General features: G+C 37.1%; 1 protein-coding gene across 1 annotated transcript in view; it reads right to left on the minus strand.

Annotated features, from left to right (window-relative positions):
• Positions 1 to 25,004, minus strand: part of LOC150091432 (leucine-rich repeat serine/threonine-protein kinase 1-like) — a 595,643-nt gene that overhangs the window by 139,658 nt on the left and 430,981 nt on the right. The window contains exons 21-24 of the mRNA XM_090390319.1: positions 21,368 to 21,521; positions 14,879 to 14,992; positions 8,247 to 8,339; positions 4,227 to 4,478 (exon numbers count right to left, since the gene is read on the minus strand). Coding sequence (XP_090246445.1) covers positions 4,227 to 4,478; positions 8,247 to 8,339; positions 14,879 to 14,992; positions 21,368 to 21,521 — 613 coding nt within the window. The remainder of the gene's footprint in view (positions 1 to 4,226; positions 4,479 to 8,246; positions 8,340 to 14,878; positions 14,993 to 21,367; positions 21,522 to 25,004) is intronic.

The following is a 25,004-nucleotide window of genomic DNA, read 5'->3' on the forward strand; positions in this document are numbered from 1 at the left end:
AAGGCGAATTGCAACAGCCTCTATGCTGGTTGTAATTAGCAAGGGCTGCACTGGGGTCTGGTTACCCACAAGGATAGCCTCTCCCCCATGTACAGAGCCATCCGCAATTCTATCCTTTCGAAAAACTGTGATGTTGTGCATGGTGGGATCATCATTTGCCTTTAGATATGTCTCCTGCAAGCAAAAGCAAACTGGCTCGTGCTTTTGCAGGAGGGCCTTGATGTCATCAATATTTCGCCGGAATCCACGACAATTCCATTGTAGGAATTTAGCCATTATTTTGGCTTGGTGGGTCCATCAGGCGGCTTCCGAGGTGCTGAGGGCTTACTTTTATCAGTCTTGGATTTATCTTTTTTGGGGAAGAATGGATGCTGTCCCGTGTCCATTTCCTCCTCCGCAAAGAGTTCCAAGACTGAATCTTCGGGTACCTCCTTCTGCTCGACATCCATCTTTTCTTGGGTACTAGGGGGGACTTCCCCTTTCTTATTCTTTTCTTTCATAATTACGTTTGTTATTTGTGGAGCATTAGGAGGTACCGATATAGGAGTGGCAGCTGATTGGTCCTTTTGTGCAGGTTTTTGAGAACTTAAGAGATACCGCGCGATGGGAGTGAAAGACTCCTTTGGAGGAATGGTCATGTCCGTCTGAGTTCCGACGGAGCATCTCTCTGTTACCTTCTGGGCGTAGGTAGGTTTGTTGATATTCAGGGGTTTGACCGATTTCCTTGCCTCCTGGTATGATATATTTAGCTCTGCCTTCAGCCGTTGAATTTCTTTTTCTTCTTTCCACCTCTGGCATGCTCGTGAATAGGCCGGGTGTTCGCCTTCACAGTTAATACAGGTGGGTTTTGCGGCTGAACATGCTGTTGTTTCATGGTCCTTTGCACCGCAACGAGCGCATGCAAGGACTCCAAGGCAGGCCATTTGAGAATGTCCATACTTCTGGCATTTAAAGCACCGTAAAGGGTTCGGAACGTATGGACGCACTGAACAGTTGATGTATCCAGCTTTAATCTCATCAGGAGGTTTAGGAGAGTTAAAAGTCAGGATAACGCTCCTGGTTTTAACAATTTTTCCATCCCTTCGCGCAGTAATTCTCTTGACGGCAGTAACTCCTTGTGGTTTCAATTCTAAGCAGATTTCCTCCTCGGTTACGTCGAGAAGGTCCCATTCCGAAATGACACCTCTCGATGAATTGAGTGTTCTGTGTGGTGTCACTGTTATGGGTATTCCTCCGATTGATGTTGCACGGAGTAGCTGCTCAGACTGCCGTCAGTTTTGGTTTCAATTAAGAGGTCTTCAGAACGGAGCCTCTTAACTGATTTGGGTGACCCTGCTAACCCATCTAACCCTTTCGGTATGAAGAAGGGTGACATTTTGCCAATCGGTTTTTCGGTGGTAGAGTGTATAATTAAAAATCTTGGGACAGGCCCTGATGATGTTTCAGTTCGCTGCCTCTTTGTAGCAATAATGCAATCTGCCTCTAAGTCTGTATTTTCAGATAGGGACCGGGTTGGGGTCCCTGAAGGAATATGTTTTTCAGGATTCATGAAGATTTTTAAATTGTTCAGTGCCCGGGCTCCCCACCCACCACGGAGCCCAAAGGGACGCCCACTACCCGGCATGCAATAAATGCGCTCGGGAGTGGAACGCCAGGGCTACCCAGAAAATATACCCGCACCGCCGCCAGCCTGAATCCTGTCCCTCGGAACATGAGGGTAGGGGCATGGCATTGACACGGTTGACCCTCGCAGGCGAGCCTACTAGCTGATTGATCCTAGCCAGGCCTTCCAGGACCACCCGTCTTGTCGAAGCAGGGGCCAAAGTGGTGTATTGAAGCTGGGCCCCTCAACCACCAGGATCCCCCTTTCCGAATTTCCACGGGTCGCAGCGCACGGCAAACACGCCGGATTCCATTGATGTAAGCCTGGAACCTGGGCTGTGGGCGTTGGATCCCAGTGACGCTAGTCTGGAAGTCCAGCAGCATAACTGGGAGGTCCCCTCACCACGTACAGGTGCCCACGTCGAGGGGGGGGTGATACAGAAGAAGATATAAACTAGTCTGAGATGAAGTCACAAAGAAAGTTAAGCCAGCTATGACAGATTACAAGAAGCCTATGGCAAAGAATGCAAAGAAAAACAGCAAAGACCTCTTTACTTATGTGTAAACACTAGAAAAGGAGATGAATCACATTGGTTCACCAGCTATGAACAGTACAACTGCTGTCTGATGATTGTGCTCAGGTTGTTGACAAATTGAATAGGTATTTTACATTTACATTCTAAAAAGAAGAATTTTTTAGAGATGGGGATGCCAGAAGTGTGCAAAATTCTAACAGGGAGTGAATGATTTTGCAATAACTTCGAGAAAAGTGGAAGAGAAACTGTTGTAGCTAAACATAAAAAAGGGCACCTGAGGTGGATGGGATCCAGCCAATTATATTAAAGGAGGCAGCAAGAGAGGCAACAAAACCTTTGGTCTTGGTTATCAGAGCATCTTCTGACTCAGGGGAAGTCTCTGTGGACAAGAGCTGTGCAAATGTAGCCCCAATTCACAAGGGGGGGGGATAAAAGGGTGTCATGAATAATTGCATACCTGTTAGCAAGACTCCTGTTCAAGTGAAAATTATGGAATTGCTAGTTAAAGAAGTAATGCAAGACAATCTAAATGAGGCCGACCGGGCTAACCGAGTGGGTAAAGTACCTGCCCGGCAACCCAAAGGTCGCGGGTTCGATTCCCGCCTCGGGCTTGGATCAAAGTACTGCAAAAACCTTGGGAGGTGCAATATGGCCACAGAAGCCAATGCGCCAACAACTACCAAATCAAAAAAAAAAAAAAAAAAAAAAAAACAATCTAAATGGAATGCAGTTATACTGCAGTCCTAGCATGGATTTGTTAAAGGACAATCTTCACTGATTAATCTAATTGGGTACTATGATATAGTAACAAAGGAACTGGATGTAAAACATAATTTTGACATCATATACTAAGATTTCATTAAGACTTTTGATACTGTTATGGATAACGGGATGGTTGAATGGGAGAAGACAGAGTGGTAATCAATTTGCATGGCTCTTCTTGGACTAATGTTATTAGCAGATTCCCCAAGGGTTCAGTGCTGCCCCATTTATGTTTTCTATATTTATTACTCATGCTGTTGAAGATGCTGAACATCAGGCTTTATGTCTACATGTGCAGATGAAAAAAAGGTTAGCTGGGTGGTAAATCATGGTAATTAGGGTATTCAACAAAATCTAGAGAAATTATGTAGATGGGCTAAGATGTGGCAATTGAAATTTAATATTGACAAATTCATGGTAGCAGTAATCCCAAATTTAACTACCACACTGTGGTACTTTTGTTTTAACTGTGTGGTACCACACTCTTGATAGTGGAGAATGAAAAAGACCAGGAGGTAAATGTTCAGATGGATATGGCGTTCTCTGAACAGTGCTGACAGGATAGCTTGCGGTTTTTGTCGACAATATATATAAAAATTTTGCCAGCGGGAGGTGATTATCCCATTATATACAGCAATAGTTAGGCCCCTATCTTACTGCACAGGTCTGGTGACCTCATTTTTGGAGGGATGTGAATCTGTTGGAACAGGTGCAGAGAAGAGCAATGAGATTAGTAAGAGGAACAAAAGGGTACTCTTACCAAAAAAGGCTTCAATGAATTTTTACAAATTGCTGTGCTGGAGACTAGTCACCTGCAAGGAGATCTGATTGAGGCTTTGAATGGATTAAGTAAGCTCAATGCCAATAGAATTCTTCCTCATACCACACACAAGGAGGTTTAAATTCAAATTGAGGAAGGATAGTTGAAGAGTAGATGTGTGGAAATATGTCTTCTGCTGGCAGGTGATCGATTGTCGCAACAAACTTCCATCTGGTGATGTAGAGGTGGGTAGTGTAAACAAATTCAAGGAAGAATTAGACAAACTGTGTGAAGGGATGGACAAGTGATATGGGAAGTGTTGATTTTTTTTTTTTTTTTTGTCGATACTGTGGAAGTTTGCTTTTTGCTTTCTTGCATCATTTGCCACTAATAATACAAATATGTATACCCATTCTGTATATTAAAAACAATATGATTTTTGAATAGATGTGGATTAAGACCACTTATTCAATTAAAAGTACAGCAGTACTTAAATGTTATGCAAAATAATTTTAGAAAAAATTCACAAAAATAAAAACCGAACTGTATTTTTCAGAAATACAAACCTGCACAATAATTTTCTGCAGAACAGTCAAATCTAGTTTGGTTCCAGCCTGCTTGTAAGTCTTTAGTATACTATCCAATGAACCCTGAGGAGCTAATCGTAAAACCAGTGATAAGGGTTTGGTACATACTCCTAAAAAAGGCACAATATAAGGATGGCGAAGTGACAGGAGAATATTCAATTCCTGTCTTGCTGTACAATATGCTTTACATGCATACTGTAATGGGTCACGTTGCCATAAACTTTTTGCTGCCTGAAATGAAAAGTAAGCTTAAATTTTGATGGTAAATTGGATAAGATGCAAATATATCAATATAATAAAATAACAAAAACACTAACAATAATATAAAAGAAATACAATTTTGTCTACCAAAATTATCATACAAGGAGTTATTCTGTAGAAATTCAACAATTACTTATTTTGCAGAAAATCAATAGAGATATAACCTAAATAGGTTAATGAGATTTAAGTAATAATCCAAAATTTAATTTCCTTATAAAATATTTATGAATAATGAAAAATATCAACTTGGGATAAAAACATAATAAAAAGAACTTGTTAACTAAGTAAAAATGTCCTTTGGGTTAGTATGTTTAATCATTATTACACATAATATAAAATATTAAACAGGGATTAAGGATTTAAGTACAGGCATACCTCGATTAACGAATAGGATGCGTTCCACGAAATTACTTCGTTAACCGAAACTTCGTTTTCAGAGGTAAAAATACTATGGCCAGAATAGGGATACGTTCCTACGTAAAGAAAATGAAAAGCTTTTTTTCGAACAAAGAAAAGTTTTATTAAATAAACAGTCAACTTACATACAAAGTGAAATCACATTTTAAAATATGAGGTTAAAGTTGATTGTTTATGCTTTTTTCTCTTTCATTTAACAATTGCCTATACGGAGTTATTGCATTTAACACTGATCGCTTAACTATAACACTTCTTCCTAAATCAGGATCATTTTCACTAAAAAAATTTAAAACGTTTTCAATGTCATTTAAGCACCTTTTTAAATCTTTGGTTGTTAACACTTTTTCGGCAGGAACTTCTTTAACTTCGCCTTCATTATCTTTGTCTTCGTTGCTAACAAGGTTTTCTAAATCTTCCACTGAAAAACCATCATCTTCTGCATTCAATAAATTTCTAACATCCTCTTCATCAACATTTTCGAAACCTATTGATTGAGCCATCTGGATAACTTCATTTCTAATTTCTTGGATGTTATTTTCTTCTTCTAGTACAACTTCTGGCCATATTTTGCGCCAAACTCCATTTAAGCATTTCTTTGTGACTTCTTTCCAAGAACTATCAATGTTTTCAATTGCGTTTTTAATGGTGTAGTTTTTCCAAAAAGTTTTAACTGTCATTTCCTCTTTATCCTCTAGTTCAGGTAAACTGCTTAAAATTCGACGCAGATAATAAGCTTTAAATGATGCTATTACTCCCTGATCCAATGATTGAATCAGGAAAGTTGTGTTTGCTGGAAGAAACACAACTTTGACAGGAATGCATGTGTCCAACGTGTTAAGATCAGTAGGATGTCCCGGAGCATTGTCTAACAACAAAAGAGCTTTTTCTTCAAAGTCGTTTTTTTTGACAATACCGTTTTACTCCAGGACAAAAGTGGTTAACAAACCAATCAGTAAATAACTCCTTGGTAACCCACGCTTTTCTATTTGCTTTCCATATTACAGGTAAATTCATTTTTATGTTACCTTTTAACGCCCTCGGATTTTCTGAATGGTAAACTAATAACAATTTTAATTTATAATCGCCAGAGGCATTTGATCCAAAGAGTAACGTTAAACGGTCTTTGGCTGCTTTGAACCCAGCAGCTGATTTTTCTTCAATAGAAATGAAGCTTTTTGTTGGTAGCCGTTTCCAGAACAAACCGCTTTCGTCAACATTGAACACCAAATTTGGTGGAAAATTTTCACGTTCAATTATTTCCTTTAGTTTTTCTGGAAACTTATTTGCAGCTTCTCCTGTTAATTTTACACTATGAATCCTGGCCCGTTTTTTTAAATTTCTCAAACCAACCACGAGAAGCCCCAAAGGTTTCCGTAATTTCTTCAGTTTGTTTAGATTTCAGGTGATTAAACAAAAATAATGCTTTTTCTTGAATGACCATTTGACTTAAAGGCATATGACGTTGTGACATATCATCTATCCACAAACTTAACATTTTCTCCATTTTTTCTAAAATTGGATTCCTTAAGCGAGTTAATTTTGCCGCTGTAACATCTGTACAATTCTGAGCAGACTGTTTTATTTTTTCTGATTGACTTAGTATGGTTGTTAAAGTTGATTGCGCTAATCCTAAAGAATGTGCCACATCGGATTTTCTTTCGCCGCTTTCAACACGTCGTACGATATTTAGTTTAGTTTCCAAAGAAATTGCTTTTCTTTATGTTAAATGGGGCTTGAAATTGCGGACTTCGTTATATCGAGGCTTCGTTATCAGAGGTAACGTTAACCGAGGTATGCCTGTATATTGTATGTCAAAAACGTTTTCACCTAGTTGAGAAAGAATGTAAGTTATCCTACAGAAGGAGACAGAATTTCTTCTTCTGATATCTCTACCTATACCTCACTGTTACGACTGTTCATGTTTTGATATCACAAGCTCCACCACTTATACTGAAAGACACTGCTTAATTGTATTATCGGCAACTTTTATAATTTAGAATTTTAAAAATAAAATGAATATCAAATTCTGAAAGTTTGTACAGCATTAACTATTTATAGAATTTTAGAGTTTTAATTTCAGGACAGGTCACATTGAACAACTTCATTACTGTCGTTTTGTGATGGAGCTGTTACTAGAGACCACCTGTGCTATCTGATGAATGAGCAGTAGGTCCAAAAGCAGCTGTCACAGCAATGTTTCATCTTTTAAATAAATGGGCAGTTTAACATATTGGCAGCTCTCGTTGTGTTTAAATATAGTACAACACCAAAACAACTTGTAGCATTTTGAAGGTTGTGCTGTTGTGATCATTAAGACTAGTAGTATTTACTAATGAATTTAATTGTTTACAACTGTATGATGGAAAACAAAAGTGGGGGAGGCTTCCAGATCTATGAATGAAATGTTAAATTTGATTAAAAAAAATTAATAATAAGTGGGAAATGTCCCCTCGTACCAAATTTAAAAGTTTTCAAGCTGAATCAAATGCTTTCTCAATATCAAAATAATTCAGAATAATACCAAAGTAATATCAAATGTTCCAACTTTATAAAAGCATCACAAATACATGTTTTAAGTTTAATCGGGTGGTTCAAAGTGGGTCTCACCCTTCTAAAATGCAGTGTGGCCTTTGAAAGCCACACTGCATTTTAGAAAAAATCTCATTTGTTTTGAGCACCACAAGCTGATAGTTAACCCCATGTTCCAATACTTCACACAGCTAGATGGGGCAGTAGTTGATTGGAAGCTATGAGTCCATTCCCAGTTTTTGAAAGGACAAGACAATTTTAAGAGAAACACTTTTTCATAAAATGTTACTATATGATTCTACAAAAAATAAAATGTTTACTAAGGTTTTTTGTAGATTCTACAATCTACAAAAAATATGTTCAATAAGCATATAATAAAGAAAGTTTATCTGGCTTCAAGTGGTTTTCTCTTTCACCCAAGGAAAACTGGAACTGTTTGGATCCAAAATTGTTGGTCCAAATTATTTTGGTAAGTTTTCAGTGGACAAGCAATTATTTTAACAAAGTTTACATCAAAAATATAGTTGGTTATGATGAATACATTTTACCAAGAAGTTGTTTAACTCCAAAATAATTTAGAAATTATTCAGAATATTCAAAATTAATTTATGATACTATATTACTCTGAATACCATGATATTATATTGGATTTCTTAAAGAAATGCCTGTGTTTTTTGTGATATTAAGTGATATTAAGGTGATTCATCAGCACTGAATATGCTATGTGGACATAAGAAAAGAGAACCTTGAGATAATAAATGTAGAAGAGCAAATAAGATACTATTTTTATACCTTATACGCAGCAATATCAGACTGCCTGGCACCAAATCCTGGATCAACAGGTTGTAACATTTTCATAGCCACATCAATGAAAGAATTTGATCCCTAAATGAATAAAATAACAACAATCTATAAAGCTGAAAAAAAAATTGAAAATTTCTATGAAAATCAAATAAGTTGTTTATATAAAATGTTTGACATATACAAATTAGAATTAACAACTGTATGGTGTAATACCTTTTCCAGTAATTAATGATGAAAAATTTCATCCATAAAACTGAATTAGATAATAACATTAATAAGGATATTTAAAAGAGAGTTAAAGATAGTTAAAAGAGTTAAAGTTTAATAAGGATAGCTAACTGCTTCTTATTTTTAACAACTAAGTAACAACTAAGAACTAATTTACTGTTTAAAAAAAACACAAATTATATTTTTAAAAGTTCAATAAGGTTTTATATAAAAATATTAATTTCCCCTAGACAAAATATCTTAATACAGATACCAGTGTTAGCTAAATGATATTCTATGAGAGTTAAAGCAACAAATCTACTACCTTCTGGTGTCTGTAATGTTTGAAGATGAATATTTTATATTCATCTGGTTATTATTTTATATAATTATTCAGCCTCTAAATAAATATATTTGGTAATTAGCATTATACAGTATATTACTGCATACAAAAATTAATGGACTACTTAGGAAAAGGCATTTTGCTTCAGGTTCCATAATTATATAAGAATATATAATTATATATATTCTTATGTAATTAATGGACTACGTGATTGTTTATTTAGTTTCATTTGCAAAATTTGTCACATTTTATTTATTTATTTATTTCATTTTAAGATTGATTTTTGAAAATTTATTATATCAATCTCTATATATATCCTATTTTAGTTTTAAAATTCTTCTCTGATATTTTTCCATTCCAATTCTGTTCAAGGACACATTTGGATATTTACCAGTATTTTTATTTGCTATTTATCTGCCTTATATCCAATACCATATATGCAATTTACATTATCAATTATTTCCACTGCATTAATTTAGAATTTACTCGATCACCTTTTTTATCTTTGTTTCTCAATTGCAGGTCTTATTCTATTTAATAAAATTGGCATGTTTCAGGTGATTTTGTTTTGTATATTGTATTTGATTCTTTATTTTGATTTAGAAAGCTTGCTTATTTTATGTATGGCAGCAGAGGATATTCTTCTCTTGTCTACAGTTAGCATTAGGAGTGGCAAATGATGCAAGAAAGCAAGCCTATAAAGCATCAGCTACAGGGGGAAAAACCTATATCATCTGTCCATTCTCTCCAATAATTTATCTAGTTTTTCCTTCAATTTATTAAAATTACCCACTCCCACAACAACAGATGGAAGTTTGTTCCAACAATCAACCAACCACTGGCTGAAGGCATACTCTGAACATTTATTCAGCAATCATCCTGCCTCAATTAAGAACCTGAGAGGGCATAAATTCAAGAGGGGGACAGTTTTTTTTTTTTTTTTTTTAATGAAAATCCCAAACACAAGAGGTATTGGAACCTACAGTACTTTGTACCATGCTTGGGTTGGAGGTTGAGAAGACGAAAGAAGATATTTGTTGACATTAGACTTGAACTTCTGTTGACTGTAATTTTCAGGAAATACGTACGAAGGAAGTTGTTCCAGAAAACAGCAGTTGAATGAATAAACGAGGAAGATGAAAAGTTGGTTCTGTGAGTTTGAAGTTGGACAGTAAGTGGATGTTGGCTGGTGGCGGCATGTGTTCTGACTGTTTTAAAAGAGAGAGAGAGTGGGAATTATAGAAGCCAATTCAGAAGACAAGTACCCATGGAAATATCTGCAGAAAAGGCATGCAGCAGAAACAGTACATCTATGAGACGGCGAGTGGAGAGACTGTCAGAGAGGAGTTGTTAATTAACCTAACTGCCCTCTTCTGAATGGAATCTAGGAGCCTGAGAGAGGTTTTGGGGTACGTACGAAGGAAGTTGTTCCAGAAAACAGCAGTTGAATGAATAAACGAGGAAGATGAAAAGTTGGTTCTGTGAGTTTGAAGTTGGACAGTAAGTGGATGTTGGCTGGTGGCGGCATGTGTTCTGACTGTTTTAAAAGAGAGAGAGAGTGGGAATTATAGAAGCCAATTCAGAAGACAAGTACCCATGGAAATATCTGCAGAAAAGGCATGCAGCAGAAACAGTACATCTATGAGACGGCGAGTGGAGAGACTGTCAGAGAGGAGTTGTTAATTAACCTAACTGCCCTCTTCTGAATGGAATCTAGGAGCCTGAGAGAGGTTTTGGGGGCACCACCCCAGATGTGGGAACAATATTCCATGGTAGGGCAGATTTGCAATTTGTACACAGTGAATAGCTGTTTGGAAGAAAAGTAACGCCGAGAGCGAAAGAGAAAACCAATTTTTTAGATGCAGAGGAAGCAATATTTGTAATATGCTTGTGCCAAGAGAGATTAGAAGTCAGGGTAATCCTCAAAAGAGATATTATTATTATTATTATTATTATTATTATTAGCCATATGATGCAAGGAAGCCTGAGGCTTATGCTGCACCAGCCAAAAAAAAATTCCCGAGTTACCCTGAGAGAGAGAGAGAAACAGAGAGAGAGAAAAAGGAATCACCAAAAAGGAGAAGAATGATGATATCCAGCTCAGGACCCTGGGTGTGCCAAGCCCATACTCACCAGATGTGAGCCCCTGGGGGTTATATCATTTTGCATAGAAATTGGAGTGTCACCAAAGATAAGCACAGGAGCAGAAGAATCCTTTTTGCGAGATATAAGACAGAGACTGAGTTTTAGAAGGATTGAAATCAACTAAGTAGTCTTTGCCCCACTGGAGAATTACCTGGAGATCGGCATTTAAGGAATTGGTAACAGATATTCGAGAAGTTGAAGCTGATTGAGCAGGACAAGGTTTCTCAAAATGGAAAGTGGAATGCAATGTGCAATCATTGGCAAAACTATGGATAGGATTTCCAGTCAATGCAAGAAGGTCATTAATATACAAAAGAAAACAGTGGGGAAAGAACTGAACCTTGGGAGACACCAGCATTAGTGGAGAAGTTAGAAGACAGACAGCCATCTACCATCACTATCAGTAAGCGATCAGAGAGAAAACTGGAAAACCAATTACAAAAAACAGTTGGCAAACCATAAGATGGAAGCTTGTTTAGAAGACCTTTATGTCAAACATGATCAAAAGCCTTTGAGATGTCAAGAACAACTGCTTACTTGTGTTTCACCAAACTTTTCCACTGAATTTGTCCATAAATGGGTAAAATAAGCCAGAATATCACCAGTGGATCAAAACTGAAGGAATTCATACTGGCGATCGTTGATCAGACGAAAGGTTTATAGGTAGTTTAAGAGTTGGCGGTTAACTGATTTCTCCATTACTTTACAAAGAGTAGAAGTAATTGCAATGGGAGATAATTGGATGGGAGGGTTTTGTCACACTTTTTAGTAATTGGCTGGATATGAGCAAATTCTCAAGCAGAAGGAAAAACACCTTTGAAATAAGAAAGTGAAAAAAGGCAGCAAAGAACAGGAGTAAGTTCAGGAGCACAGGTTTTGAGAATAAGTGGAGAAACACCATCAAGACCTGGAGCTTTCTTAGCATCAAGATGTCAAAATCCTTCTGACATCCTTTTGACGGAAGACCACAGGAGGCATTGAATGGAGCGTGCTAGGAATGGGAGGAGGTGTTTTACCAGGTTCATTAATATGTGAGTTGGAAGAAAAATGGGATGCTAGCAGGTCGGCTTTATCCTTGGCCGAAGTGAAAACAGAACCTTCTGGTTGTGACAGAGGTGGGAGCAGAGATGGGCAAAAGTTGCGGCCAATAGCTTTGGCAAGAGACCAGAATGCTCGGCTACCATTAGCGCAAGATGCAAGTTCTCTACTCTTAGAATGTTCAAAATCGAGTTTGGGCTGATTAATAACTTCTTTACAATTGTTGCAAGCTTTGGTGTAGGCAGAAAATGAAACTGAAGAATTGGAAACAAGCCAATTATGATATGCAACATTCTTCTCTTGAACAGCCTTAGCACATTTATTGGAAAACCAAGGTTTAGATAAAGGATGAAATTTTAAGGTGTAATGTGGAATAAAGGATTCCATTCCTACAAGAACAATTCCACTGACACTATCTGAGCAAATGTTGACATCAGAAGTTTTGAAACAGTAATCCAACCAAGGAAAAGAAGAGAAGAAATCTTGCAGGTCACCCCATTTTGCATTCTTGTAATGCCAAACAATACGAGATTGGAATTAGTCATTAGATAAAGGCTCCAGGGGAGACGAGACAATCACCAAGTTGTGATCTGAGGTGCCTAAAGGACCACAAACCGTATACTTAGAAGAGTTGTTTGTGAGAAAAAGATCAAGCGTGTTTGCTGTATGGTTAGGATTGTCCAGTATTCTTGTAGGTAAATGAACAATCTGTGCAAGGTCATTAGTAATTGCAAAAGCCTCAGCATCCTGGCCAGCTGGGTCAGTGTGACTAGAAAATGGAAGCCAACTGGAGTTGTGAACATTAAAATCACCAAGGAAAATTACGTCACTGTTAGGAAAGTTGGACTGGAGAAAGTAGAGTTGAAAAGAGAGAAAGTCAAAAAGCTCCAAATGAGTAGTGAAGTTGAGCGAATGGTAGAGACAACAGATGAATTTGACAGAGTGCGGTAAAGAGATTTTAAGCCAGAGACAATCGAAAAGAGGAGATTCCAAATTACCAAGTCTCTGACAGGGAATATCGGAAACGACATATGCACAAGTACCACCTTTGAAGGTGAAAGGAATCATACAGTGAATAATTTGGGCAATTGATATGAGCAGTAGTTGAATCAAACGATAACTGAGATTCTGTTAGAAAAAGTACGAGGTTTGGCAGACTTCAAGTGGAAATGGACGTCATTCAGATTAGAATCGAGATCACGTATATTTGTGAAATGAACTAGGAAGTGTTTGGGAGGGTTCGATCTTTTTGCAGATAAGCTTACTCTATTAGTTTGACAATTCGTGGTGTATTCAATAGTAAAAAAAAGTGGAGAGGGGGGACAGGCTGTATGAAGTAATGAAATTTTTGGATATGCTGTACACATGGTAAGGATATACCCAGATCCATGACATAATGTCACCTCGACAATGCCCCCACACACTTGGACTCCCTCCAGTCACTATATGACAGAGTAGAGGTAGCAAGATTATACACTAGCTGATCCGGAAGCCTTCTAAAGAGTTACCAATTGGTTCGGTCCTGTGTAGCGGCCGGCCTACGAACACCGTTTTAGAGCCGTACTCTCGAAATGTAAGGAAGATTGGATCTTGCCATGATGTTCATCATAACCTCAAAAGTCACCAGTCATACTGTATGATGAAAGAGATGGGGAAGGGTTGATTGGAACTTAGCTCTGTAGACTAAACATGGGTTCCACCACTTCAAGCCTCCAATAAGCAAAGCAGTAGTATTGCACCAGTTGATGAGAGTCATCTACCACCTAACGTTGTCTGGTAACACAGAGGGGTGGCATTCCTCCATGTGGTGTGGGCGCCATGCCTCAACCCCTGCTTACGTTGGTTCACACCTGGGTGTTCACCCACAGTGTGCTTGTGCATGGAGGTTATACCCAGGATTACTAACAGTCCCACCATTGTGAAGGTGGAAACAGAGGATCTGGTTGTCACAGATCTGTACTTCGCCGAAATTGGGTCCACTTGACTTGAGTGTCATCTGAACATCAGTTCCATCAGGATTTTGGACTCCCAGGTAGCAAGTACAGCTCGTCTGGCATATCTGAGGGAATGTCTGTGACAAACTCTAGGACCATACCGAGACAGGTTTAGAACTAAATGGATATCAGATGACCTCATGAGACTCACAGAAGAGAAGAAAAATGTATGAGATGCTTATAAATTATCAGGAGATACAGAAACTAAAGTAGGTATAAACTAGTCTGCAATCAAGTCACAAAGTAAGTTAGTCAAGCTAAAGCAAATTATGAGAACTCTCTGGAAAAGGATGCAGTGTAAAGTAACAAAATCAACAGTGATCATGGGTTTGGCTGTCACAGACCATCTGGACTTCGCCGAAATTGGGTCCACTTGACTTGAGTGTCGTCTGAATATCAGTTCCATCAACATTTTAGACTCCCAGGTAGCAAGTACAGCTTGTCTGGCATATCTGAGAGAATGTCTGTGACAACCTCAAAGTAGTTACAGAAGAGATGTGCGGAAGTTTGCTTTAGCCAGCGGGTAGTTGATTGCTGGAACAGACTTCCATCTGTTGTGGAAGTTGATAGCTTAAATAAATTTAAGGCTGAACTAGACAAACATTTTGAGTGACCGGATGGGTAAAATGGGAAGGGTTTTTTTTTTTTTTGCTGATGCTATATAAGCTTGCTTTCTTGAATTATATGCTAATGGCAGGATCACAATCTAAGATATCAGCCTATTACCCATAATTTCATGTTCTTTGTAGACAAATGACAAATTTTCTGCAAATGGATGAAATCCTTGTAGTTAACTAAATTTGACTATTCATTTAATCCTTTAGTGGAATAAAGATTTTAACACTTCAGTTTTTCAGTCATGCAGTAAATTATTAAATCAAAGTATGACTTACTCTTTGTTTAACAGTAGCTTTGAAAACTAATCCAAAGGCACCTCTTCCCAACATACGGCCACGGCGAACACTGTCTGGTATAATCAGGTGTCTTTCACCTAAATCCAAAAACACCTATAAATAAAGAATATCTATGGGTATAGATAATTATTTTCCAACTAATTTACATTTTCTAAATATGCTAAGAAAGTGCAAAAAAAAAATGTTATAAAATAAAAAGTGTATCTAAAATAAACGGCGAAGGTAAAGAAAGCTTGCACGAGAAGCATGCAAAAGTTTGATGAAATTTACCGGTAAAAGTACTTTGCTGTAACGGCATTTGTATTGTTGCTCGCCTAGTAAACATACAGTGGGTGTTATCGGGCAGGAGTAGAAATTGAATCCCATGGGAGATTGAAACCCTCCCAAAGTGGAGGGGGTAACCTGACCTTTTTTTTTTAGAATCACTGTTGGACCAGTGGATAAATTGTTTATTAAGAAAAAAAAAAGGCAAAGGAAGCCCACACGAGAAGCACAGCAAAGTTCGAAAAACTACATTTGATGAAACATACCGATGAAACTACATTACGAACATTTTTACGATGCCAGAACTTCCAATATGACTCTGTTCATGATTCAATTAGTTAATTCAATTAGTGATTCTAAAGAAAAAAGGTCAGGTTACCCTCTCCACTTCAGGAGGGTTTAAAGCTCACGTGGGATTCAACTTCTACTACAGACTGATAACACCCACTGTCTGTTTATTGAGCGAGCAACAATATAAATGTTGTTACGGCAAAGTACTTTTACTGGTAAATTTCATCAAACTTTTGCATGCTTCTCGTGCAGGCTTTCTTTACCTTAGCCAAATAAACTCTTCATCAACTCCAATATTACATATCTTACTTCTTTCTATTGATCACTACTTATATACTATCTTTATCACTCACTACCCCACAGAATTTCAGTATTTACTGCAATCCGCTGCATTGAAAATTCACCATTTTTATTCTTCATATACTTTGCTTAGTCTCTTATGCAACATTGGTTACATTGCTTAGTCTTATGCAACATCACTTTGCATAATAGAGTAAGCAGTGATCCAGCTGACTAAGAATATCAGTTGCATAATGAGAGGAAGCATATCCGTTGTGCAGCATATCTTCTAATGGTTCATTTATTTCATTTTGAGTAGATGAATCTGTGTCATTCAAAGCTCACTAGTGTCAATTTTCTAAAAAAAGTGGCAGGTCTGTGAGTTAGTTCTTAGTAACTCAAGAAAAAAAAATCAAAGTAAATAGGTGCCTATTCACATATTCGTGTGAAGAAGATATAATTTAATTTAATGAGACAGTTAAGGACTTTCAACAAAATTAAGCTTTACTTGAGGTATTTCAGAAATTCTATACAACAATGACAACCTTGAGATGGTGAATTTGCTGCTGGACAGCCATTTAAGAAAAGATCGAGATGGCTAAGAAGGAAATATTTCTGAGTTATTTTTTTAAAGGGCTGCATAAGTTTGGTCTTAAGAGGACAGAGAAGTTGCAGAATATTTTCAGCTGGACACTCAAGTGAATGTCCAGCTGAAAATATCCTGCTACACATTCAACAATATATACATACTGTAGCATTATTATTATTATTATTGTTAGCTATATGGTGCAAGAAAGCCTGAGGCTTGTGCTGCACCAGCCAAAAAAAAATTCCCGAGTAACCCTAAGAGAGAGAGAGAGAGAGAGAGAGAGAGAGAGAGAGAGAGAGAGAGAGAGAGAAAGAGAGAGAGAGGGAGGGAGAGAGAGAGAGAGAGAGAGAGAGAGAGAGAGAGAGAAGTAAAAGGGAATTATCAAGAAAGAGAAGAATGATGATATCCAGCTCAGGACCCTGGGTGTGCCAGGCCCATACTCACCAGATGTGAGCCCCCTGGGGTTACTTGAAAAATAATAAGAGAAGTTTACCTCAATATAATATGTAGAACACTTCCGTATGATACTCTCCAACAATTAAAATGAAAAAATTGAAAATCTTACATTACAGTAAAAAATAATTAAAAATCAATTGAACACAATTAAAAATCAAACCAACTAAAAATCAATCTAACACAATTAAAAATTAAATAAATTAATTAAAAGAAATTTAATGACAAAAATTGCAAACGATTTTCTTTCCTGAAGCTGATAACGCTTTTCCACAGTATGTCATGATCACAGGAACAAAAATTACCGAATAGAGGTGAGCATGAAACTTAAATATGGATTATTTGTCTTCACGCATGCACGTAAAAGCCCATGAATCGGAGATTAGAAATGGCCAGTGAACACTAACAGAATTCTGGTGTAATTTAATTTTGACAGTTTCTGCAATTAATAGTCTGGTATAATTACGTTGGACAATAAGTATTTTGGCCTTGTTAAATAAAAAAGTAGGTTTTTCGTTAATGGCATGAAAGGCTAATTCTGATGCTACTGAACGAGAAGCACGAACTGAGGTCACATGTTGATTAACACGAAAATTCAGAGGAAAGGGCATAGAACCGTGGTATGACGAGTTGCAATCTCTGCAAGAAATGTTATATATCAGGTCATTTATTTGTGTTGCGAACAAGGAAGGGACTGAGCGATTTTCCAGTATAGTGTGTAGTTTTTGTATTGGTCTGGCCGCAATTTTAAATTCGGTATCTTTAAAGAATCTGTGCCACTGTTCAACATATGGGACAGAAATAAAGTATTTTTTAATATTACGAGACATTATAAGAAAAATATTATACAGAGGGCAGATAAAGGAGATACAGTTGTAATACTTGATAAACATAATTATATTAATAAGTTAGATTCAGTTGTTTCAGATACCTCCACTTACCTTGAAGTAGACCTGGAACTATTTACTAAAAATGGACAATCAATACAATAAAACATTAACCACGTATCGAAAAAATTACTACGTTACTATGGCTCAGTTGAAGAAATTGAAGGCCAGAACATACAATATTCCTGCACTTTTCGGTCAGGAAAAATTACACAAAGACCGGACTTCCTATTCAGCCTATTTTTTCCTATGGAAACTCAGCATTTTCATCCTGGGCCACACATGTATATAGCATTATAAAATCCTTTAGACAGGCAATACAATTTGGGATTAAGAACTATGATACATTATTTAATAACCTTAAGGACTGCAGACTTGATGATAATGATAATTTATTCTCACTAGATGTTACCTCGTTATATATGAATGTAAACGTTGAATACACATTAGATATTGTTTGGGATATGTTAAATAATAGCTCTATACCGATTAATTATACGAAGCTTCCTATTAAAGAAATTTTTCACTTAATTAAACTCTTAGTTGAGGCCAACTATATCACCTTTCGAGACATAAGTATACAAACAAATTTTTGGTTTGCAGATGGGATTGAGCTTGAGCAGCTTAATATCGGAGGTATATCTCTCAACGATTGAGTATACATTTGATGCCTTTTCTACCCCGTATCACATACCATGGGAGGTATTTAGATGATGTTCTAGTTATTACGGATACTAGTACTATCCAAGACATTTTACATTTGTTTAATAATATTCACTCAACTCAAATTTACATTGGAAAGGGAGGGTATGGATACAAAGTCATTAAATTTTCTAAATTTCAAGCTTACTCAGGACTCGAATAAAATCCAATTTAACATCTATCATAAACCTACAAACACCGGCATGCTTCTACATTATAACAGCTATCACCTGCTCTCCTACAAGAGATCTATTATCTTTAATAAATTTCTAAATGCCTACAAATATTCAATGACGGAATCTTCTTTGAGCTCAAAAGTACAAATATTAATCAGCAGATTCTTAAACAAGGGTTATCCCCTTGCTACAATAAACCGAATTAGGGTACAAGCTAGGGATAGGATACAAAATACTACATCAACCAACAATCGTAATATTAAAAAATACTTTATTTCTGTCTCATATGTTGAACAGTGGCACAAACAGATTAACAGATTCTTTAAAGATACCGAATTTAAAATTGTGGCCAGGCCAATACGGAAACTACACACTATACTGGAAAATCGCTCAGTCCTTTCCTTGTTCACAACACGAATAAATGACCTGGTATACAACATTTCTTTCAGAGATTGCAACTCATCGTACCATGGTTCTATGCCCTTTCCTTTGAATTTTCGTGTTAATCAACATGCAGCCTCAGTTCGTGCTTCTCGTTCAGCAGCGTCACAATTAGCCTTTCATGCCATTAACGAAAAACATACTTTTTTTTATTTAATGAGGCCAAAATACTTAAGTGTCCGACATAATTATACCAGACTATTAATTGCAAAAACTATCAAAATTAAATTACACAAGAATTCTGTTAATGTTCACTGGCCATTTCTAATCTCCGATTCATGGGCTTTTACGTGCATGTGCGAAGACAAATAATCCCTATTTAAGTTTCATGCTCACCCCTATTCAGTAATTTTCATTTCTGTGATCACGACATACAGTTGAAAAGCATTGTCAGCTTCAGGAAGTAAAATCGTTTTGCAATCTTTTTCGTTAAATTTCTTTTAATTAATTTATTTAATTTTTAATTGCGTTAGATTGATTTTTAATTGTGTTCGTTTGATTTTTGATTGTGTTCAATTGATTTTTAATTATTTTTTAACTGTAATGTAAGATTTTCGATTTTTTCATTTTAAATGTTGGAGAGTATCATACGGAAGTGTTCTACATATTATATTGAGGTAAACTTCTCTTATTATTTTACAAATATTGATATTAACATAGAACGTATTGAGCATTACAGCTCTGGTTCATACTATCAAATACTGTAGCATTATATATACAATAAAGTGCTATATTTGGCCAGGACTATTCTTATAGTTATATACAATGGCATGTAAATAAAAAAAACATGCCTTTTAATTGTCAAAAGGTCACTATTAAGATTACCCTTGAGATTTGTCATTTGTATGTTGCTTATGTAATCCCGGCTCATTTAAATGCCATTTACTGATGTTAAAACAAAGTTGCAGTATTACTGCCTATATTGAGCATGCTGTTAATTACAGGGAAAATTAAATAGAAAATTTCATTAATACATAGTCTATACTGTATATAGGTACTACCATAGGAACTATTAATGAACTATAATAGTGTATGCAAAATGAATAAGAACACCGAATATTCGTATGAAAAGGAGGAAAGTCAGATCCAGGACAATAGCACATAGTTGGGGATGATTCATATGTGAAATCTCATAGGAATAGGCTGTCACAACAAACAGAGACTTGGAATCTACTGAATTAGAGTCATATGCCTTGGTTTTACACAATGAGGAGACAGCATATGAATAGTCTGCAAAATCATAAAAGAATCTCAACTGCCTGCATCAGATATCACTGTATTGGAATTATGGTCACATAACTACGTTTTACAGAGTGTTGTGGCTGGATCTAATGGACTGTAGTCTATTATGGATTTACTGAAGCAGATTGATGTATTTCCTGTCAGAGGTGGTGCTGCCTGATGGGGGGGAATTCTTTAGCTGAGCCTTCTCCTCACTGTGATGATCCTTGTAATACAGAGGAAGAATTAAGGTTTAAGAGAATGGACAATAGGGTTAAAATGAAAAGTCTTAGAATTAATAGTATTAAGCTGGATCTTCTTACAGTTTTATCTTCACTGCATTCTACGTACATATTTTAGACGAGGAAAAGAAGATGTGTGACCCCAGTGTTCTATGCAATGATGAGGCACCCTAAGGATTTAGATGATTTTCCACTGAATAAGGTATTGAGTACATTGCACAATAATATAGGATATTGAGTACATTGCACACAAATACAGGAAAATTCTTACACACACGTGTAAACATAGTCCTGTATTTTTTCATCCTGATAACCAACCAAATGTCCTCACAATGAAATTTGCAAATGTAATACACTGACACCATATGACTTGAGTGACCTGATCATCAATCGAAACAATTCAATCAACAATGCCTTAGAGCAGCGGTTCCCAAACTACTGATATCTAAAGACCCTTTCAAAAATCATGCGCCATAAAACTCGTAATAACCAACCCTTCCAAAAATCAAAAACATTTTACAGACCCCTTCAAAAATCAAAAAATGTTTGCAGACCCCTGTGTGTGTGTGTGTGTGTGTGTGTGTGTGTGTGTGTGTGTGTGTGTGTGTGTGTGTGTGTGTGTGTGTGTGTGTGTGCTGAGTTTTCTGAAAAGAAAATTCAAAGTTTTAAGTTTAAAACAACTGAACTTTAATCTTATTTTTACATTAATATATAAAAATAACTTTATTTAACATCAATTTGCTATAACATAGAAACTGGTCTACGAACCCCAGTTTGGAAAACGCCGCCTTAGAGAACTGCAGCTAACAAATTTCTCTGCTGCATCCCTTTAGAAAGAGATGCACCTCTTTCAAGATACCTAATAGTTTTGTATGTTAAAAAAAATACTTTGTTTATGATATAAAAAAATACTAAATACTTACTGTGTCAGGTGCAATATTTGCCAGAAGCTGATTTCCATGTAAAGGGCATTTTACAGTTTTTTGTTCATAAGTCTTTAGCATGCATTCCTCCACCATAAAATTATAAACAACTGCAGGTTTCTTCTGAGATGCAGGAGCCAGACCTCCCAATTTCCTGAAGTAGAAATTATTAAACAAAAAAGTAAAAAAATATTAATAATCAACAGCTAAATGTAGTGCAGGTGCATGTGTGTTATGTGTGTATATGCAGCCAAAACAGCTCGTACCCAGCGAGGCATAGATGCTACAAGATTTCTAAATGTGTCTTGTGGTATCTGGTATCAACACGTAACCAGCAGATCCTTTAACTCTTGTAAGGTCCATGGTTGAGATGCCGCAGATCGAAGTTGCTGTTCCAACACAAACCACAGATGCTCGATGGGATTGATGTCTGGGGAATTTGGAGGACAAGGCAATACCTGGAAGTCTTCCTCATGTTCCGCGAACCAGTCTCGAACAATCCAGGCAAACCAATCTCGAACAATGGCATGGCGCATTATCCTGCTGAAAGATGGCACTGCCAGAGGGGAAGACCACTGCCATTAAAGGGCGTATCTGGTCAGCAATGATATTTAGGTAGGTGGTGGACGTCAGAGTGCCCGGCACATGGATAATTGGACCCAGGGTATCTCAGCAGAACATTGCCTAAAGCATGACACCACTGCCACCAGCTTGTTTTCGTTCCATGGTGTATCCAGGCACCATCACTTCCCAAGGTAAATGACACAAATGTACCCAGCCGTCCACATAGTGCAACAGGAAACATGATTCATTGGACTAGATGACCTTCCAATCACTCAAGGTCCAGTTTCAATGCTCACATGCCCCATTGTAGGCACTGTCACCAATGAACCATGGTTAGCATGGGCACTCGGAGCGGCCTGCGGCTACTCAGCCCCATTTTCAGCAGGGTTTCATGTACTGTGTGTGTTGTGACACACATTACTTCCATCACCAGTATTCCAATTACTGGCGAGTTGCTCCACAGTTGCTCTTCTGTTGCTACGTACCATCAGGGAGAGCCTTTGCTCACCTCGAGCATCGATAAGCTGTGGTCGTCCAACACCTCGCCGGCAGTTCGCGGGTTTTCCCTCCTCAGACCACTTTCGATAGGTATTAACCATGGCTGACCGTGAGCATCCCACCAGCCGTGCCGCTTCAGATATGCTCTGACCCAGTCATCTGGCCATTACAATTTGGCCTTTGTCAAACTCACTTAAGTCCACTGCCTTTCCCATCTGAAGAGCAAGAGTAACACTGACTAACGGAGCTCAGTATCAGGTTTTTTAATACCGTCTCCCAACCCGCGGCGCAGTTCACCTGCAGTTTCTTTAATTTGCATAATGACTCGCTGGCCATAATGTTTTGGCTCATCGGTATATATACACGCACATTGGAAGCATGTTAACTGAATTTAATATTCATTTGCAAATTCTAGATGCACAGAATAAACACAAAAGCAAATATATGATGAGGGTTATTAGCAAACCATAATTTGAATTTGTCATAATAAATAATTTTACAATTTATTTATATAAGATCTGTTAATAACACTGAACAACAAAATCAATTTTTCATCTCACCTATAGGTATACATACTATGATTTTTTAGTGTTTCTCACCAACCATTGAAGTAAAAACCGAAAGACGAAAAACCAAATTCTTAAAATTTTAATATTTACAATAAATTTATTTACAAACAAAACAAAATACCATATTACTGATGATAGTAATTTTAAAATAAGACAACTGTGATATACAGTAAATATGCAAGGTGATAATACAAATACCGAATTTAAAATACAATAAAATATACTAGGTTAAAAGCGCTAAAATACTAACTGAAGCTTTCAAAGGCTTCTGCCTTCTTTCTCAACAGTGTACTTCTATTCTGCGGTGCATCATTAAATACCAGCAGGTTCGCGGTGCATCTCACGTAAACGTATACTGTTCCCGTCGGAACCGGAAGTGGCTCGGGAGCGTTTCAGGCAAAAACGTTCATCCCCTCTAAGGACTACCGCCTCAAAGAGGGGATGAATGCATGTGCCCCTATCTCTATTTATATTATTCTCAATAGAACTAATTCGTAAGCTCTCGAGCCACTTGCGGTCCCAAAATCTATGCGCCCGATCAGTGATGACAGCTTCGTCTGGGGAGATTTGATGTTGCTTCTCCCAGAAATGTTCAGCTACGGCGGATTTACCATAGTCTGCATTTCTTATCGCATTTGTGTGCTCCCCCAGACGATCTTTGAGACGCCGTTTTGTTTCTCCCACATAACATTCCCCACACTCCGGGTATTTAATACTATATATGACATATCACAGTTGTCTTATTTTAAAATTACTATCATCAGTAATATGGTATTTTGTTTTGTTTGTAAATAAATTTATTGTAAATATTAAAATTTTAAGAATTTGGTTTTTCGTCTTTCGGTTTTTACTTCAATGGTTGGTGAGAAACACTAAAAAATCATAGTATGAATATACCCAACCCCAGAGGTCTATTTGAAGAGTCACCTATAGGTGATTACAGTAAACCTAAATGCTCAGAATTTAAATCTGAGCTTGAAAAAATATTAATGGAAACCATCATTTTAAAGGAAAATGAAAAAAAAAAAGATTTATATAAGAATAAAAAATATTTCTGTTAATTTTTTTCCCATTTATAACCGACATGAAGAGCTTTTCAGATGAACATCCAATAACATGCAGTCAACATATTTGGTTTAAATCTTTCATCATATTCATCACTAGTGGTAAACAGCTTTGATAGAAAAAAATTAAATGTATCTTTAAGGACACATTGTAGAACATTTTATAAATGGCATTCGGAATCTAGTTAACAATACCATCATAATTTTCTGTTTGGACACCAACTGGAAAATCGGCAGTGACCATTTTAAAAGAATTCCATGCAACCTTTTTATTTGAGTTTACTGGCTTCAAATGCACTATTCTGCATAAGTTTACTAAACTGTTAGCCATCTGGGGTGGATGGGATCTATCCAGTTATAATAAAGGAGGCAGCAAAGGAAGTAAGCAAACCCTTAACCATAATTATGAGAGCTTCCTTGGACTCAGGGGAAGTACCCATGGACTGGAGATGTGCAAATGTGACCCCCAATTCACAAAGGAGGATCAAAGGGCGACAAAAGTAATTATAGACCTGTTAGTTTAACTTCTGTTCCCGGAAAATTAATGGAGGCACTGGTTAAAGAAGCACTGCAGGATCATCTAGACAAGACTTCAGTTATAGCTCGGACACAGCAGAGTTTTGTTAAGGGGAAGTCTTGCCTGACCAATTTGATTGGATACTATGATGCAGTCACAAAAGAACTGGATGCAGGGAATAACTTTGATATTATATACTTGGATCTTAAAAAGGCTTTTGATACTGTTGCACATGGAAGACTGCTGCACAAATTGGAGCAGTGTGACATTGGAGGCAAATTGCTGCTATGAATAAAGGGGTCGTTGAGAGGGAGAAGACAGAGAGTGGTAATCAATGGACACTGCTCATCGTGGAATAATGTTATTAGTGGAGTCCATCGGGGTTCAGTATTGGGTCCATTATTGTTTTCTGTATTTATAAATGA

This window comes from Mastigoproctus giganteus, chromosome 1, assembly GCF_048544385.1.
Source record: "Mastigoproctus giganteus isolate SK-2022 chromosome 1, ASM4854438v1, whole genome shotgun sequence".
In the NCBI taxonomy this organism is placed as follows: domain Eukaryota; kingdom Metazoa; phylum Arthropoda; class Arachnida; order Uropygi; family Thelyphonidae; genus Mastigoproctus; species Mastigoproctus giganteus.